General features: G+C 35.4%; 1 protein-coding gene across 1 annotated transcript in view; it reads left to right on the top strand.

The window, feature by feature from the left end:
- IPO7 (importin 7) overlaps positions 1-10823 on the top strand; it is a 45473-nt gene extending 34650 nt beyond the window's left edge. Inside the window, exons 16-25 of the mRNA XM_055423399.2 lie at positions 1187-1315; positions 2249-2315; positions 2399-2524; positions 2976-3073; positions 4719-4814; positions 5267-5487; positions 5588-5793; positions 6504-6710; positions 8427-8543; positions 9685-10823. Of these exons, the coding sequence (XP_055279374.1) occupies positions 1187-1315; positions 2249-2315; positions 2399-2524; positions 2976-3073; positions 4719-4814; positions 5267-5487; positions 5588-5793; positions 6504-6710; positions 8427-8543; positions 9685-9782 (1365 nt within the window). The 3' untranslated portion in view covers positions 9783-10823. The remainder of the gene's footprint in view (positions 1-1186; positions 1316-2248; positions 2316-2398; positions 2525-2975; positions 3074-4718; positions 4815-5266; positions 5488-5587; positions 5794-6503; positions 6711-8426; positions 8544-9684) is intronic.
- The last annotated feature ends 6807 nt before the right edge of the window (positions 10824-17630 follow it).

The following is a 17630-nucleotide window of genomic DNA, read 5'->3' as shown; positions in this document are numbered from 1 at the left end:
GATTTTTAAAGTGAAATTTGTTAAAATAGTTATTTTACATTTGAACTTTGTGTACAGTACATAGCCCTGAACTTCTGAGAATTAACAATGTAAATTATTTAACAGTAGTAGAAAATATGGACATGTACCCAGCAGCTATCCATTCATATTCCCTATACAGTGATATATTTGGTATAGTTTATAGTCTTTCTAAATATTGAGATTTGAAGAATCTGAGTCTTGTTATTTGCTGTAAATGTTCTTAACAGCTGATTTTGAATTGGGTAAAGACATTTGAGTAAATATAGTTGTTATTTAGTCACCAAGTTGTATCTGACTGTCTTGTGACCCATGTACTGTAGCCCACCAGGCTCCTCTGTCCATGGGATTTCCTAGGCAAGAATACTGGAGTGGATTGCCATTTCCTTCTCCAGGGGTTCTTCCTGGCCCAGGGATTGAATCCACATCTCTTGCATTGATTTGCAGGTAGATTCTTTACCACTGAGCCTCTTGGGAAGCCCAAATAAATGCAGTAGTATTCATTAAAATAATATATTGCATTTATAATCTGATTATTAGCTGTGACTCCTCATAATTAATAACTTTCCCCAGAATATCTTAAAAATGATTAAATTCTGTGGAAATAAAAACCTTGGTGACTAATATTTGATAATTAGTATTTGAGCATTGTCAAATGTTGAGCTGTGCTAAGTCACTTTAGTTGTGTCTGACTCTTTGTGACTCCATAGACTGTAGCCCACCAGGCTCCTCTGTTCGTGGAATTCTCCAGGCAAAAATACTGGAGTGGATTGCCATTTCCTTCTCCAGGGGATCTTGCCAACCGGGAATCACACACTTATCTCTTAGTTCTCTTACATTGGCAGGCGGGTTCTTTACCAGTAGCGCCATGTGGGAAGCCCCAAATGTCAGCCAGTTAATGTTCATAATAGTAAGCATTTTCTATGCCTTGCCTCATTTAATCCTCACAGTATCTCTATGAAGATGTCAGGAAAAAGAGATCAAGTAGTCTGTTTAAAGTGACCCAAAAAAAAAGTGGTAGAGCAGTACCATTGACTATATAATATTAATTGATTTGGAAATGCCAATCAGTTGTGCTGTCTCAGAACATTTTAAAAACTATGTTTTAGACAAAAATATGTTGATACTGCTTTAAGGGCAAAGCTTAATTATATTCTCTTCAATGTAGGCAATGACTTTTAATCAAGTAATCCAGACTGGGCCAGATGAAGAAGGAAGTGATGATAAAGCAGTTACTGCTATGGGAATCCTGAATACCATCGACACGCTTCTTAGTGTAGTTGAAGATCATAAAGAAGTAAGAAAATAATCCAGTGCTATAAAAGTTTTAGGGAGTTTCAAGCCATTCTTCATCAGTTGTTCTGTGCTTTTGGGGGGCCTATGATGTATAGTCTTTGGTCATCTTCTCACATACCTTGATTTTTGCTATCTTTTAACTAGTAGTACCCTTTTCATAGTACCTTATAAATATTTTAGAAGGAATAGGAAGAAGGTATTTGTATCTTTGCCTCAAAGCTCTGAGTTTGGGGTTACCTTTCTCAGATCTAAAAGTATAGTGATTCCTAGGAAAACTTACTCTTGCTAGTTTTCCTTTTTAATAAAAAATTTTTTTAGTTAGGGTATTATCCATATAACATATACCACCTTAACCATTTTTAGGTGTACACTATGTATTCCAAATGGATATCCTGCTTCCTGAACTTTTTAACATTATGATGACTTTTAGGAATTTGGGATCCAGTTGAGGATCATACCGATAATTAAAGGGGAATTTGTATATTCTGTCTATCTTGTATGACTTGGGTGCCCTGCTCACTATTAGATAAATGGAGCTGACTGAAAAATCACTGCGAGTGGTAGGATTAATGCCTTCTTTTAAATAATTTTTCAGTAAGCTATTGATTTGCATCTCAGTTAACCTCACTTACGTCTGGCTGAATTACAAGATTTTAGTCTGTGCAGAATGATGCGGCTCCATTTTTCTAGGAAATTTTTTTTCTTTATAGTAAACTGTACTTGTTATTTCTTGTTTGTCTGATTGTAATAGTATTGCATTAAGTTTCATTCCCAGATTGATTCACAATTTTGAAACATTCCATTTTGAAACAAAGCCTTAAAATAATTTGTTGACAATATTGACTTTCTATTTATATGCATTGAATTATTATATATTATTTAATAATTCACTCAGTGTGCTTCAATTCCATATGATTTTTTTCTTCTCTTTTAGATAACCCAGCAGCTTGAAGGAATCTGCTTACAGGTCATTGGAACTGTTTTACAGCAGCATGTCTTAGGTAGGTACCTCTGACTGTTGTAAGAATATCCTACTATTTCATATGAGCAAGCATTGTCCTAATGACTTGGTATTCTCTTTTAGAATTCTATGAGGAGATATTCTCTTTAGCACACAGTTTGACATGTCAACAAGTGTCTCCACAGATGTGGCAGTTACTACCTCTGGTATTTGAGGTTTTTCAGCAAGATGGTTTTGATTACTTTACAGGTAGGTCAAATCATCATAGAAATGCTTAGGGTTCCCCCTGTTTGTATTCAGTTTTAGTATATCTCTTGAACACAAAGTTTTGCATATTCTTAAATGCTTCCTTGTTTGGATAAGTTATCGATAGTAATTAATGCTCAAAGATGACCCCAGCATTGATTTCCATTATACATTTTTTTAGTTATCACTTGAGATTTTTTTCTTTAAAGCACATATTCTTAAGTTTCTGTTGCCTGTCAGTCTTCTTTGTATAATCTTTAACATAATCTTTATGTTTACTAAATATGAAGGAATATACTTTAGTAATAGGCTCATTTTTACATTTAATTACAAATTAATAATTAAAAGTGAATGTTGGACAAAACATTCAGACTTGCTTATTTTTCTTAGATTTTTCAGAAACACAGCATTTATGTTAGTAAAGATATTTAACTTACACTTTTTATTAATACAGATATGATGCCTCTGCTTCATAATTACGTAACAGTTGATACAGACACACTTCTATCTGATACCAAGTATCTTGAAATGATATACAGTATGTGCAAAAAGGTAGGTTACCCTAATATAAGAATATGTGAGGCTTGTGCTATAAAAAGTACAAAATTGTAAAGAGACATGATACTATATTATGGTAAACTTAATTTTATATCATATGAGTTTGACATAATAAGGGTTATTTAAAAGTTATCAACAAAATGGCTTTGATTCCTAGATCTCTCATTGATGACTTTGACAAGTATTTATGTCTACCTTCTGGTATTTAATTAGAGCTACGTTTCTTGATTTTAGTGCCTGGACCTTGTCTTAGCTTATTCTCTGCTAAGTTTTGAATCAAAAGAAGAAAAGACCAGAAATGATTAATGATGTTTTATGAAGAACATTCTCAAAGATGTAGAGAACAAACTAATGGTTACCAAAGTGGGAGAGAGGGTATAAATTATGAGATTGGGATTAACAGATACAAACTACTGTATATAAAATTAGTAAACAATAAGCTCCTACTGCTGTTCAAATAAATATTAAACCATAATGGAAAGTAGTATGAAAAAGAACATGTATATGTATGTATGACTTCCCTGGTAGCTCAGTTGGTAAAGAATCTGCCTGCAATGCAGGAAACCCAGGTTCAGTCCCTGGGTGGGGAAGGTCTCCTGGAGAAGGAAATGGCAACCCACTCCAGTATTGTTGCCTGGAAAATCTCATGGACAGAGGAGGCTGACAGGCTACAGTCCATGGGGTTGCAAAGAGTTGGACACGGCTTAGCGACTAACCATACATATGTATAAGTGAATCAACTTTGCTCTACACCAGAAACAAATATAACATTGTAAATCAACTACTTCAATAAGGAAAAAAAAAACAAAGGAACTCCTTGGAGGCTGTGGGTTTATGGTAGCTGTACAATATTAGTAAATAGCAAGATTGTAAAATCTGAAGGTTCATTTTTAAAAAGTCAAAAGCACTAGGCCGTTTTTGAAAATCATAAGAAACATATACATGGTGAATGTTGCTTTTTTTTTTCCTCTTAAAAAGTAGGAGATAAAATGATTGATTGGGGTCCTTTGATATCAGAATCAGTGTAATTGGTAACATGAGTTCCTTGTATTATTTGTTGAGAGCTCTGAGTCTGTTTAAAACCAGACATTAAAACATGATTTTCCTCCATGAAGTTTTTAGATGTGTTTGTCATCTTCATTCTTTCTGAATGCTTAGTTGCAGAATAATCATCTAGTTATGTTATTTATTGCTAATTGTTTATGTTGATATTCTAGGAACAGAGATAGCTATGTCATCTACACTCCTATTCTAAAACACTTATCCTTAACCCTTTGATTCCTCTAGTGCTAATAAGCATGTGAATCACATGCATTTATTTCTTCTCTGGGGACAACTTCTGCCATCAGCAGACTGCCTTTTCATCCTGCTCATCTCACAATCCATTGCCAGTATTTTTTTTTTTTAAACTTAGTGGTTGTCAACTTGTTATAGTCCAGAATGACACAACAGGGGAGGTCCTTTGATTATTTAGACCAATGTTACAGACAAACAACTCCAAATACTTACAGTTCTTTAGACTGTAGTCTGTGCAATCACTCATATTTATTTATTAGACTGTCTTAAATACTTCAACAGTTACAGACTGATTTAAAGATTTTGAGACACCTCCTTGCAGTTTATATTTTGTGTTGATCAGGTTCTTACAGGAGTTGCAGGAGAAGATGCAGAGTGTCATGCAGCAAAATTGCTAGAGGTTATCATTCTGCAGTGCAAAGGGCGTGGCATTGACCAGGTCAGTGAAGCCATTAATGATTCAGGTTGCAGGATTCAGAGAGGGAATCTTTCCCTCTGCTTTTTGTTTCTGGGCATTTGTTATATATATATTTTGTATGTTGTTTATTATGATACCAAGATAACATGTTAAAATTGTTTAAAATTTAACCAATATTTAATAGTGATCATATATTTAATATGTATGGAAATAAAATGATTACCACAATAAGGTTAGTCAGTAGGAATATTTTGAATCCATGATTGCTGTTGTGGTGGGGCTCTCATATCTCAGTGAAGACTGATTTTTCTCTAAAAATTGGATTTCCCACTGAAATGCTTCAGCAATAAACATTATTGGATCATTTAATGGAAAAGGGTTTAGTTGAGGAAACCAGAAAATTAATATGGGTAGGATAGTTAATGCCTGCTATTACTGACAGTTTTGAAATGTTTTGCTATCTTTCTCTATAGTGTATTCCCTTATTTGTGGAAGCAGCTTTAGAGAGGCTGACAAGAGAGGTGAAGACAAGTGAACTTCGAACAATGTGCCTGCAAGTTGCCATTGCAGCTTTGTATTATAATCCACACCTACTTCTCAATACCTTAGAAAATCTTCGCTTCCCTAATAATGTTGAACCAGTTACAAATCATTTTATTACACAGTGGCTTAATGATGTTGATTGTTTCTTGGGGTAAGTGACATGTACTGGGTCTTTGTTTATACAACTTTGTGAGGAACTCTGCAAAATTTTTTTAAGGAAAAGAATAAAATATTTATTTTATTTTTTTCAGGCTTCATGACAGAAAGATGTGTGTTCTGGGACTGTGTGCTCTTATTGATATGGAACAAATACCACAAGTTTTAAATCAGGTTTCTGGACAGATTTTGCCAGCTTTTATTCTTTTATTTAATGGGTTAAAAAGAGCTTATGCCTGCCATGCAGAACACGAGAATGACAGTGATGATGACGATGAAGCTGAAGATGATGATGAAACGGGTAAGGGATTTGCACTGTAGGAAGCCAGTCTTATTACCTAGTTAGAAATATCACTGGACTTATTCCTTTAGCCCTTCTTCTAATGAAATGTGGGATCATAGCCAAGTATTTACATGTTCATTCATTCATAGACTCTCACTAGATTCAGCTGTGTCTCCATTACCTAAAGCAGTTCTAGGCAAAAATGATTTTTTGGTTTGGGGTTTTTAGCGTTTGTGAGCATCTGATACGTTTCACCTGTGAGACACTACAGACCATAAGAGTAAAAATAGGTGTTGTTTAAGTTATTGTAATGGTTCCAAAATATGATAATTGCCATTTTTGTCTTTTATGTGTATATTATCTTAGCCAGCCTTAAAAAAATCTCGTAAAAGCTATTCCTGTGGAAATAAACTGTTGCTTTGCTATTGGTATTTATTTGGTTTGGTAAATACCATAAGGTTCAGAGCATGCCAAATGCTGGTTCTCATTCAGTCCATTTTCCAACTTTAGAATCTAAATACAATATTAGAATACTAGAATCTAGATTATTAACAATTGTGGTTAGTTTTCTTAGTTTCTGTGAGAATTTTTTTTTCTATTTATTGCTGAATGTATATTTAAACACCAGTTCGTGGAACTCTCCCTTGAATTTATTCAGTTGTGATTTTCCAACAGTGATCATTGTCAGTGAGTTACAATGAGTAACAGAATATTTTATGATTTGGCAGAGGAACTGGGCAGTGATGAAGATGATATTGATGAAGATGGACAAGAATATTTGGAAATTCTGGCTAAGCAAGCGGGTGAAGATGGAGATGAGGAAGATTGGGAAGAAGATGATGCTGAAGAAACTGCCCTGGAAGGCTATTCTACAATCATTGATGATGAAGATAACCCTGTTGATGAGTATCAGATATTTAAAGCTATATTTCAGAGTAAGTTTACTTGTTCTTTGTAATTCAGATAGTTCCATATGACCCATTTTCCTGAATCAAACTGTTCTTCTTTATGTCTGCCCCCTAAAGAAGAGATTGGGGTATATCAAACCCAAACTAGAGTATGATTTAGGATTGTTAGGCAAAGTAACCAAAGTTATTTCTCCTATTGCCTTAGAGATTCAGAGTATTTTCCTCATCCTATTATTTTACTTTTATTCAGATCATAATTTTGAAATAGGCACATCATAGGAAAATTGTATACTTCATTGTAGCCTCCCAGGTTTCCCCAGAAGCATCTACCCTTATGTTTCTTGTGTTTATGTATTTGTGTATATTTCTCCCCCTGGCTAAACCTGTGCTTACCTATCTGAGAATTGGACCATTTTTTTACATGTATAGTCTTGGGAATCTTTATTCTTTTCTCCTGCTTCACAGTGTGTGACTATAGACTGCTAGGTGCCAGTCTTTGTTTTTGATCATTTACTTGGATTTCAACAAAATACAACATCAGTGTTCTTTAACCTAGCTTAAGAAATTTAAATTGACACTATATTTGAACCTCCTTTCCTTCCAGTTAGCTACTTTTCTATTTTATCATTCCTATGCATTATGAATTTTTATGTAGAATAAATTCTCTGATAAGCAAAGCATTAATCTTCCAAGCTCACGACAAAGCAATTTTGATGCAAGGTTGCGGAAATGCAAGTAATTGTTTTGGGGCTGTGTGGCAGGCTGTTAAAACTGATTGAAGTGCCAAGAACTGACTGACTTTTGTCCTTGACTTTGTGTTTTGTATACTTAAACACATGTTAATTCCTAAAGGATGGTTTATAATAGAAGGCTCATGCACAGTAAAGGCAATAATGTAGAAGTAGAATATCATGAGGAAATCAGTTTTCATTCTTGGGAATTACTCTGTAAAAAATTTTTATTTTGTGGACAGCCTTTATAGAGAACATTTTCTCCCACTCACCGTACACACACACCCCTTTCTGTAGCTAATTGAAACACAAACATATATAGTTAGACTTGTTACCATTATATATCAGCTTATCTAGTGTGTGTTTTCATTAAACAGTGAGATTTTTAACACCTGGTCTTGTGACATGCTGGGAAATTTTGTTATTCCTTCTTATGTGTTATGTTTGACCATTATTTAGACTATAATATAAAAATATGTGTGTATTTTAAGTATTGCAGAGTACCTTTCTATGGAAAGACTACGTATATTTAAGAAAGATTTTTGAATAAGAAATGCAAAAAAAAAAAAGAATTTATTTTGTACCATTCATCTCTTTTTTTAAGGTTTCTGGGTTTTGTTTTTTAATGTAGGAATTTGAGAATTATATCCAGAATGTGGGAATGTGTCGTTAAGTTGCTTTAACTCTGAATCTTCTAAGGAGTTTGAGTTAACTTTATTTCTAGTTTCCCTACTTTGTTACTTGTTAGATAACAACTGATTTAGGCTCTAAGTTCTTAATTACTAACGGTGAGGATTTTGAGCGTGATTAGATTTTGAGGTATAATGCTAAACCATAAATTTTTCCCCTGTTTGTTTTTCTCACAAGCAATTTAAAATACTGTAGGTAATTATTGGGAAAATATAAACTAGATCAGAATTTCAGTACTGGAGGTAGAGTAGAGGGAACAGAATAGTAGAGAACTACCAGGACTCTCTTATTGCCCATTTTTACCTTGTTTTCTTTTTGATAGCTATACAAAATCGTAATCCTGTGTGGTATCAGGCTCTGACTCATGGTCTTAATGAAGAGCAAAGAAAACAGTTACAAGATATAGCAACTCTAGCTGATCAAAGAAGAGCAGCCCATGGTATGTTAATTGACCCTCTTTAATGCAATTATTAACTTTGATACAGCTTTAAAATTTAAATTTGGTGATTTAAAATTATGTAAAAGCTACAATTGTTGGAAGTGATAAGAAATTCGCTTTAATCTGTAGGAATGAGATAAAGAATTTTGATTTTGGCCATAATTTCTTGATTTTAAGTGTAGTTGAAGACTATGCTGCTGCTGCTAAGTCACTTCATTTGTGTCTGACTCTGTGTGACCCCATAGACGGAAGCCCACCAGGCTTCCCAGTCCCTGGGATTCTCCAGGCAAGAACACTGGAGTGGGTTGCCATTTCCTTCTCCAATGTGTGAAAGTGAAAAGTGAAAGTGAAGTCACTCAGTCGTGTCCGACCCTTAGCGACCCCACAGACTGCAGCCTACCAGGCTCCTCCATCCATGGGATTTTCTAGGCAATAGTACTAGAGTGGCTTGCCATTGCCTTCTCTGGTTGAAGACTATAATGTTGCTAAATCTCATGGGGCTGGTTTGATAGTGGAAAATTCTGAAAACTGCCGTTTCTTTAAAGTATATTAAAGACATAAATCATTTCTTTTCATCAGTAAACATTTCATGGTTAACATATAAATGCTTAATATATAAATATATATATAACGTGCTTTATAACATGCTTAATATATAAATGCTTTTCAATATAGGATATTTTAGGTAATACACATTCTAACAGTTTTGTAGGTCTTAATAACTGAGTCAGACTAGTTTTATATTCAGAGAGGGTCCTCCTTATAAAAAGGAAGTATTTATACCTCCTTTCTAAACTATTTATATTTGAATTTGCTTTCAGTAAATTCATTAGCTGTTACTACCTTTGGAATTGGATCCTATTGATTGACTCAAAATAGGGTATTTAAAGATTTTCCTTTTTAAACAATGGGAAGTGAAAATTGGCTAAGAAATCTACAGCATACAAGAGAGTTCATCTTCTCTACACATTACACACTGCTCTTCTTTACATATGGAGGGAGGACAGAGACCAGAGTTTGGAACTTTCTGGCTAATATTGGTGCTTATAAGCTGTTATTAATTGTCTGTTGGTTCCTTCTGTTCTCCAAAGTAGTAAGCTGATTGAATGCTCTACCAAATGTTTACTTTTTGTTTTTCTAGAATCCAAAATGATTGAGAAACATGGAGGATACAAATTCAGTGCTCCAGTTGTGCCAAGTTCTTTCAATTTTGGAGGCCCGGCACCAGGGATGAATTGAGTTACCACTTTCCTTCCTGCAGTGTGATTGTAGTGAAGAGCTTGTGTTCCTCCTAGTAGCGGTTCCAGAACTGGTTCATGTTATCTACTCTAAACTAATTGATCAATAGATGGACAAAGAAACCCCAGAAGGTGGGACTTGATCATGCAACTTGGCACTGAAAATGAAACTAGAGGGATTTTGGCCAGGGAGGGAGGTAACTTGGGGGGTAGGGAGTATTTTCTTTATTTTTTGAAGAAAGTAAGGATTTGACTGAAAGTTCAAGTGACACTGTGGAAATCTGCAACAGGAGGGGATGTCATGAAGGCAGCTTTTCTTTTTCTGAGGAAAAAAATAGGCATGGGCTACAGGATTATTTAAAATGTCTCATTTACAGTATAAGCTCAAAGGTAGATGTAATTTTTACACCTATGAGTATTTGTCCAATTTCTGTCTCTCCTTCACCATTGGGTATCTATTCTTTATATGTAAATAAGATAAGGTAATCGATAGCCTTATTCAATCTTCATCATTTTCATTCATCAAAGATTGTTCCTATGTAGATTATTGGACATTTATTGTAGCACTACATAACTGATTAAAAAAAATCTGTAAATGAATTAGCACTTTCATATTGAAACAAGCCTGCTAGCCTATGTATAAAATAGCAAAATGTTTGCTGTTTATAAAAAGATGGGATGTAATGGGGTGGGGGGCAGGGGTAATTTCAAGTTATTAATTTAAAAATGAATTAGCAATTTTGTACCTGGTGACTTTGTGGTGCACTCACCTCTGATAGTGACTTGAATTCGGTTTGTTAAAAGGGGTTAGTGATAATTCATTGCTGCTAAAAATGGCAACTCCCTCTGTGTCCTGTTTTTTTCTTAAAGCTCTCAGTGTACAAGTGGATATTTGGGTACAAGACCTTACTGTAACAAAGAGGAAAGGTGATATTTGAAGCATGTAAATTGGATATAAAGTTCTACTCTTAAAGAGTTGATCAAAGAGTATGACTAAACATCTATATATGCAATCTATTAAAAGAAGTTAATTCGGCTCTTATGTCTTGATTTGATTGCAGTTTTTTCTAATTATAAATTTTTTTCCTCATTGATCTATTTTTATCCTATAACTAGAAAGAATAGGAAATGTACACTTTTAAAATTGACATCTAACACCTGCCCACCTCCCTTTCCCATCTCCTCTGCCCCTCTTGTTGATGCTGGTATCTGATAGGCTGAAGGCACAGGGTTCCCTCCAGAAACCACTGTTGATACCACTGCAAAAACAAGCCAGCAGCAAGACAACGTGGAGAGGTTGGCTTGCTTCCCTCTCTTCTAACTGCATGTTCAAAAATAAGCTTTTATTGATCTTGAACATCTGTCAGATGAGTCATACATTGGGTTATTTTTTTATATACATGTATACACACAATATTTCAAATTGAAAGCAACATCTCAATGGATTCAAAACTATTGAGTGCTGTTGTCTATAACAGACTAGAAAATTTGTAAATGTAAAAATGAAACAAATGCACATATTATTTAAAATGCATAATGAAAACCCATTGGTGTTGTGTTTTTCTTGTATGCCAGTAATTAAGCCACTACTGTTGGCATTGTTTGGTTTTCTATTTTAACACTGAAGGAGTGAAAGTATTTCCTATATTTATGAATTTACTATGAAAATCTTGGCAAAAAAAGAAAAAAATGTTTGTCTGAAATGTGTGGGTGAAAATTGTTAATCAAGTGTGTTTCTACTTTTTCGCCCCAAGTTGAACACCATCTGTAAACCCTAGGTTGCTTCAGGGGATTTCATTATTATATAAAAGTCATAAAATTAAAATGGAGTAGTTGTATATATGCAACATTATGTACAGAGGGGAAGTGCTGAATAGTATTAAACATTTTCGTCTTCCTTTACCTTTTACCCGTACCTAATATCTAGTCTACTTTTTTAAATTTCAGATTTCACTGCTCTTTGAATTGATAATTTCAATTTTCACATTGTTATTGGAAACCATATTAATAAAGGTTTTAGTTATTCCCATGCACAGTATGAAAATTCTCGGTTGCTAAGGTTTTGTTTCAAGAAAATGTATTGGCATGTCTTTGAGATCAAGTTTTATTGTCTCCTCTGTCATAAAATCCAAACTAATCTACATTTATGAATTTTTGACTGAAATGAAAGACCTTAAAATTAAACTATATTTAATATTAAATATTGTTCAAATGGTAGTTTCTAATGCATCAAATATACCTCGATTATTTTCAGTATTTCCTTAAATATAACATCAAATTAGAGTTTCTTGTAGATTATGAATCTTGATAATGTATCAGTGTTTTTAAATAAGGTTATAGGACTTTTAGATAACTTTTTGAGAGTAGTATTTATAAACTTGTAATTAGTTGCATGTGGATTTTATTTATTTAACATACAGCGTTTCCCACAGTTTCACTAATCTATAACTTATTTTTTAATTTATACAAGTTAATTCTGATTTTGTTTGGGTTTTAGTATGTCTTTTTTAATGGCTGACATTAGCATAAAATTTCACTTTTTTGTAAACCTAAGCCATCCATTTTTATAAAAGCTATTCGTTTATCAGTATTAAATAAAAGATGTTAATCTATTTCTCTGCAGGTAACAGAATTGATGATTACTAATCTACATGCCTTATCAGGATAATGACTGCTCTGTTCACCTCTTGAAGAGACCAGAGTGTAGAGCAAGGGTGGCCATACCACAACATGATGGCTATGTTCAGTTCCAGATATAGTCCCTGAAGCAAGCATTGAGAAAAAGTTATTAGGAATTATATTAATATACACCATGTCCTTGGGAGGATCTAGCACATTGACTTAAGCACATAGTAGGCATTCCATAAGTGTTTGTGAAATAAATGACCTAAAATTACATTAAAACATTGGTTATAAAAATGTCAGTTCTGTTCTATGTAATTTTAAGTTTTGGTGACTGTTGATCCCTTCTGAAGTTGAGGTTTTACCTTTGATGAGGTTGGCCACCCTTGCAATAATAGCACTTAACTTCGGTGCATGTGGCTTTTATGAACGGAAACTAGATATACAGCTAGAAATCCAGAAGTTTGTTACTATGAGAGCAATATCTTTTAAGTAACTTTTTGAGAGGTAATTCCCCCTCTAGTTTTTTTTTTTAAAGCATGGGTGATATATGGAAATTTGTCAATTATACTTGGTATCTGAATCCTATATTTAATTGCTTCCTACCAGAGTCTTTTTTAAAAGTTCCTTTTAGCATCCTTTTAATAAGCTCAAAATAAAAAGGAATTTCCTCAGTCTGAAAGAAAGGTTAAAACTAATGGACTTAATAATGAAAGAGTAAAAACCCTTCCCCCTAGTATCAAAAATACCTCCTGTTGCCACTTCTATTTAGCATTGTACATAGGGTTTTGTTCATTGTTGTTGTTTGGTTGCTACTGTGTCTAACTCTGACCCCATGATCTGTAGAACGCTAGGCTCCTCTCCTCTCTCCTCCACTTTCTCCCAGAGTTTGCTCAAATTCATGTCCATTGAGTCAGTGATGCTATCTAACTATTTCATCCTCTCCTTTTGCCTTCAATCTTTCAATAAGGGTTTAAGCCAGGGCAGTTAGGCAGGAAGAAATAAGACATCCAGTGGGAAAGGAACAAGTAAAACATATTCACAGAAAACCCTGAAGAATCCACACACAAGGAGCTATTGACTTCAGGTTTGCAAGGCATAAGATTAATATACAAAAATCAGTTGTATTTCTATACAGCAGCAGTGAAATTAAGAAAATTATATTTACGATGTTGTTTAGTCACTAAATTGTGTTCGACTCTTGCCACCCCATGGACTGTAACCTGTGAAGCTCCTCAGTCAATAGGATTTCCCAGGCAAGCATATTGCAGTGCAGTGGGCTGTCATTTCCTTCTCCAGAGGATCTTCCCAACACAGGAATTGAAGTGTGCTGCTTGGCTGGCAGGTTCTTTACCACTGAGCCACTGCCTAGTAAGAATAGGTAACCATTTTTTTCTTTTTGTGCCGTAACTTCTGGCTTCTGGGATTTTAGTTCCCCAATCAGGGATTGAACACATGCCCTTGGCAGTTAAAGCACAGAGTCCTAACCACTGACCACCAGGGAATTCCCGAGGATAGATACCTTCTACTGACCAAAGGAATAAAATTGAGAGACTAGAAATAAACCTTTAAGTTTGTGGTATATTAATTTTCAACAGGGGCTTACCTCATTGTCAGTTGGTAAAGAATCTGCCTACAATGCAGGAGACGTCAGTTCTATTCTTGGGTCTGGAAGATCTGATGGAGAAGGGATAGGCTACCCACTCCAGTATTCTTGCTGGGGAATACCATGGACAAAGGTGCTTGGTGTGCTATAGTCCATAGGATCACAAACAGTTGGACATGACTGAAGTCACTTAGCACATACTTATGCACAATTTTCAACAAGAGTCCCAAAACCAATGTAGGAAAGAATCTTTTAAAAACAGTTCTGATACAGCTGGGCATATTCTTAGGAAAAAATACAGGCGTAAATCGTGGTGACTGAACTAGTTGAGTTTCTTGGATACAACACCAAAGACCAAGAAACAAAAACATGATTAGATTTCATCAAAACTTTGTATCAAAGGTTACTTTGGAAAAGTGAAAAGACTCCACAGGGTGGGAAAAAATATCTGCTAATTTTGAGTATATTCAAAACTCAATAAGAAAATCCCAATTAAAGACTGGTAAAGAAACCAATTAGACCTTTCTCCAAAGAAATAAATGGCCAGTTAGGAGATGCTTAACATCTCTAGTCATTCAGTTTAGCTCAGTCACTGAGTCCTGTGCAGCTTTTGCGACCCCATGGACAGCAGCATGCTAGGTGTCCCTGTCCATCACCAACTCCTGGAGCCTGCTTAAGCTCATGTCCATTGAGTTGGTGATTCCTTCCATCCATCTCTTCCTTTATTGTCCCCTTCTGCCTTCAATCCCTCCCAGCATCAGGGTCTTTTCCAGTGAGTCAGTTCTTTGCATCAGGTGGCCAAAGTATTGGAGTTTCAGCTTCGTCATCAGTCCTTCCAATGAATATTCAGGACAGATTTCCTTTAGGATGGACTAGTTGGATCTCCTTGTAGTCCAAGGGACCCTCAAGAGTCTTCTCCAACACCACAGTTCAAAAGCATTAATTCTTCAGCTCTCAGCTTTATAGCCCAACTCTCACATCCATACGTGACTACTGGAAAAACCATAGCTTTGACTAGACAAACCTTCGTCGACAAAGTGATGTCTTTGCTTTTTAATATGCTAGTCATTAGGGAAATGCAGATCAGAACTCATGTTGCGGTATTCCTTATCTACTAGCCTGTTTAATCAAGAAGGTACACAATCACAGGCATTGGTGAGGAAGAAGAGAAATTGTACCCCTGTACAGTGTTGGTACAATATAAAATACTTAACCTGTTGAGTAAAAGTTTGACGGTTCCTTAAAAGGTTGAAAAGTGTCACCTAACAATTCCACTCGTGTGTGTGTGTGTATATGTGTATATATGTATACACACACACATATATATATATATAAAATCTGAGAGAAATGAAGCCTATCCACACAAGAACTTGGTGTACAGTTGTTCATACTAGCATTATAGCCAAGAGCAGGAAACAATCCAAATAGCCACTGGTGAGTGGATACACAATGTGAAATACCCACACAATCAGATATTTTGCAATAAAAAGGAAAGATGTGCAGTTACACGCTACAGTGTGGATGAGCTTTGAAAACAAGTCAGACATGAGTCCATATATATGAAATACCGAGAATTAGCAAATCAGTAGATTAGTGTTCACTGGGATAGGGGTGAGGAGGGAGGACCGAATGGAGTGTGAGTGTAATGGGCATAGGTTTCCAACTGGGCAAGATTAAAGTGTTTTCCATTAGATACTGGTGATGGTTGAACAGGCTTGTGAATATAACTAAAAACTACTGAAGTGCATGTATACTTTAAAATGGTGAGTATTCTGGTATACGAGTATTTCAATTTTCAGTTTTAAGTTTCAGGTTTGTTTAAAGTTCTCTAAAAAGTAATACTCAATGTTTATTCGTTAAGTATAAAGTAAGTAAGATAGCTATCCCCATATATATAGGGAAAACTGTCTTAGAGATTGTATTCCGCCAATATTTAGTTATTTGAGCTAACTGCTCATTTTTTCTTTTTAAATCACATCGCGCCATCAGACAGCCCTAGCTGGCACCAAACTTTGGCGGGGTGGAGAGCAGGAGGAAGAATTCTTTAAAAAAAATTTTTTCCCTGTAAATGCTGCATCTTTGTTATATATTTCAGTGTAATACAGCATTAGAAATTTAAGACTGAGCCATCTTTTTTCCCGCCTCCTCCAAAAATTACAGCACCTAGTGCTTTTCTATAAAATGGTATCAATTTGGAGACAAGCGCTTCACCTTAAAAAAAGCCTCACCTTGACTTGAGTATGTCTTCCCAGAAAAATAAAATCATTTTAAAACCAATGGTTTCATATCTAGACTATTCTTTACTGCTGAAGGACTGCCTACATACTATATATATTAATGAAACTTGATTTTCCTTTTGTCTGGAATGTTCTATTTTAGATTTAAGCAAATGTAATTAGAAGCCAAAAATGACTGCTAGAATCTTACGGAGGTAGCCAGTTTCAAAGGGACACCTGGAATCTTCAAGGACTTTAATTGATAAAATTTTGTAAATAGAGTTTTTCTTTTAGCTTGCCATTAAAATAAACCAAACACATTAACCACAACTAATAACCTTGGAGCTCAGTTAACAGGTGATATTTTCAAAGGTGTAACGAATGAATGGGCTTCTCTGGTGACTCAGCAGTAATGAATCTGCCAGCCAAGGCAGGAGGTGCAGGTTCCATCGCTGGGTAGGGAACCCTTGGAGAAGGTAATGGCCACCCACTCCAGGAATCTTGCCTGGGAAATCCCATGGACAGAGGAACCTGGCAGAATAAAGTCTTGTGAGGTGGCAAGAGTTGGACACGATTTATCAACTCATTCAACAGATGAATGTATCTGAGATTGGAAAGGAACATTTTAAGTAACATACTTCTAAAAGTATATTCTAAAAAATAATAAAAGTATATTCTAATAAAGTGAAGTCGCTCAGTCGTGTCTGACTCTGCGACCCAGTGGACTGTAGCCTACCAGGCTCCTCCGTCCATGGGATTCTCCAGACAAGAGTACTGGAGTGGGTTGCTATTTCCTTCTCCAGGGATCGAACCCGGGACTCCCGCATTGAAGGCAGACGCTTTAACCTCTGAGCCACAAGCTGAGTGAAATTAACTGAATTAGTTTGTACTGTAGACCAAGGATTCTGGGTCCATGAGGCCTATGAAACTGTGATGCCTTTAGTATATTTCTCATAGCTTTCATCTGAATCTCAAAGGAGTTTTCAAAGTGCTTAGGAACCACTACTCAGTTTAATAACAGACTTGGAGCGAGAGGTAACATCAAGCATTTGAAAAGTACCTCTGATAGGCACTGTGCTACCTTTTCCTACATTCTCATGTATCTTCCCAATCAACACTTGTGATGTTTGTTTTTTATTTATTTGCTCTGCGTCTTAGTTGTAGCATGTGGGATCTAGTTCCCTGATAAGAGATCGAACCCGGGCCCCCTGCATTGGGACCACAGAGTCTTAACCACTGGACCACCAGGAAAGTCCCTGAAGTAAGTTTTTATTTTACAAATGGGGCAAGAGTTTCTCAGACAAGTGACACATCTAGCAGCCACAGCTTCCAATGGAGAGCAAATGACTAGCTTGTTTTAAAATTCTTCAGCACTTTAAGAAAAAAAAATTAAAAATTCTTCAGT

This window comes from Moschus berezovskii, chromosome 14 (assembly GCF_049115385.1).
Source record: "Moschus berezovskii isolate FMDL1 chromosome 14, NW_MosBer_1.0, whole genome shotgun sequence".
In the NCBI taxonomy this organism is placed as follows: Eukaryota; Metazoa; Chordata; class Mammalia; order Artiodactyla; family Moschidae; genus Moschus; species Moschus berezovskii.
This window is presented reverse-complemented; position numbering and strand designations above follow the sequence as displayed.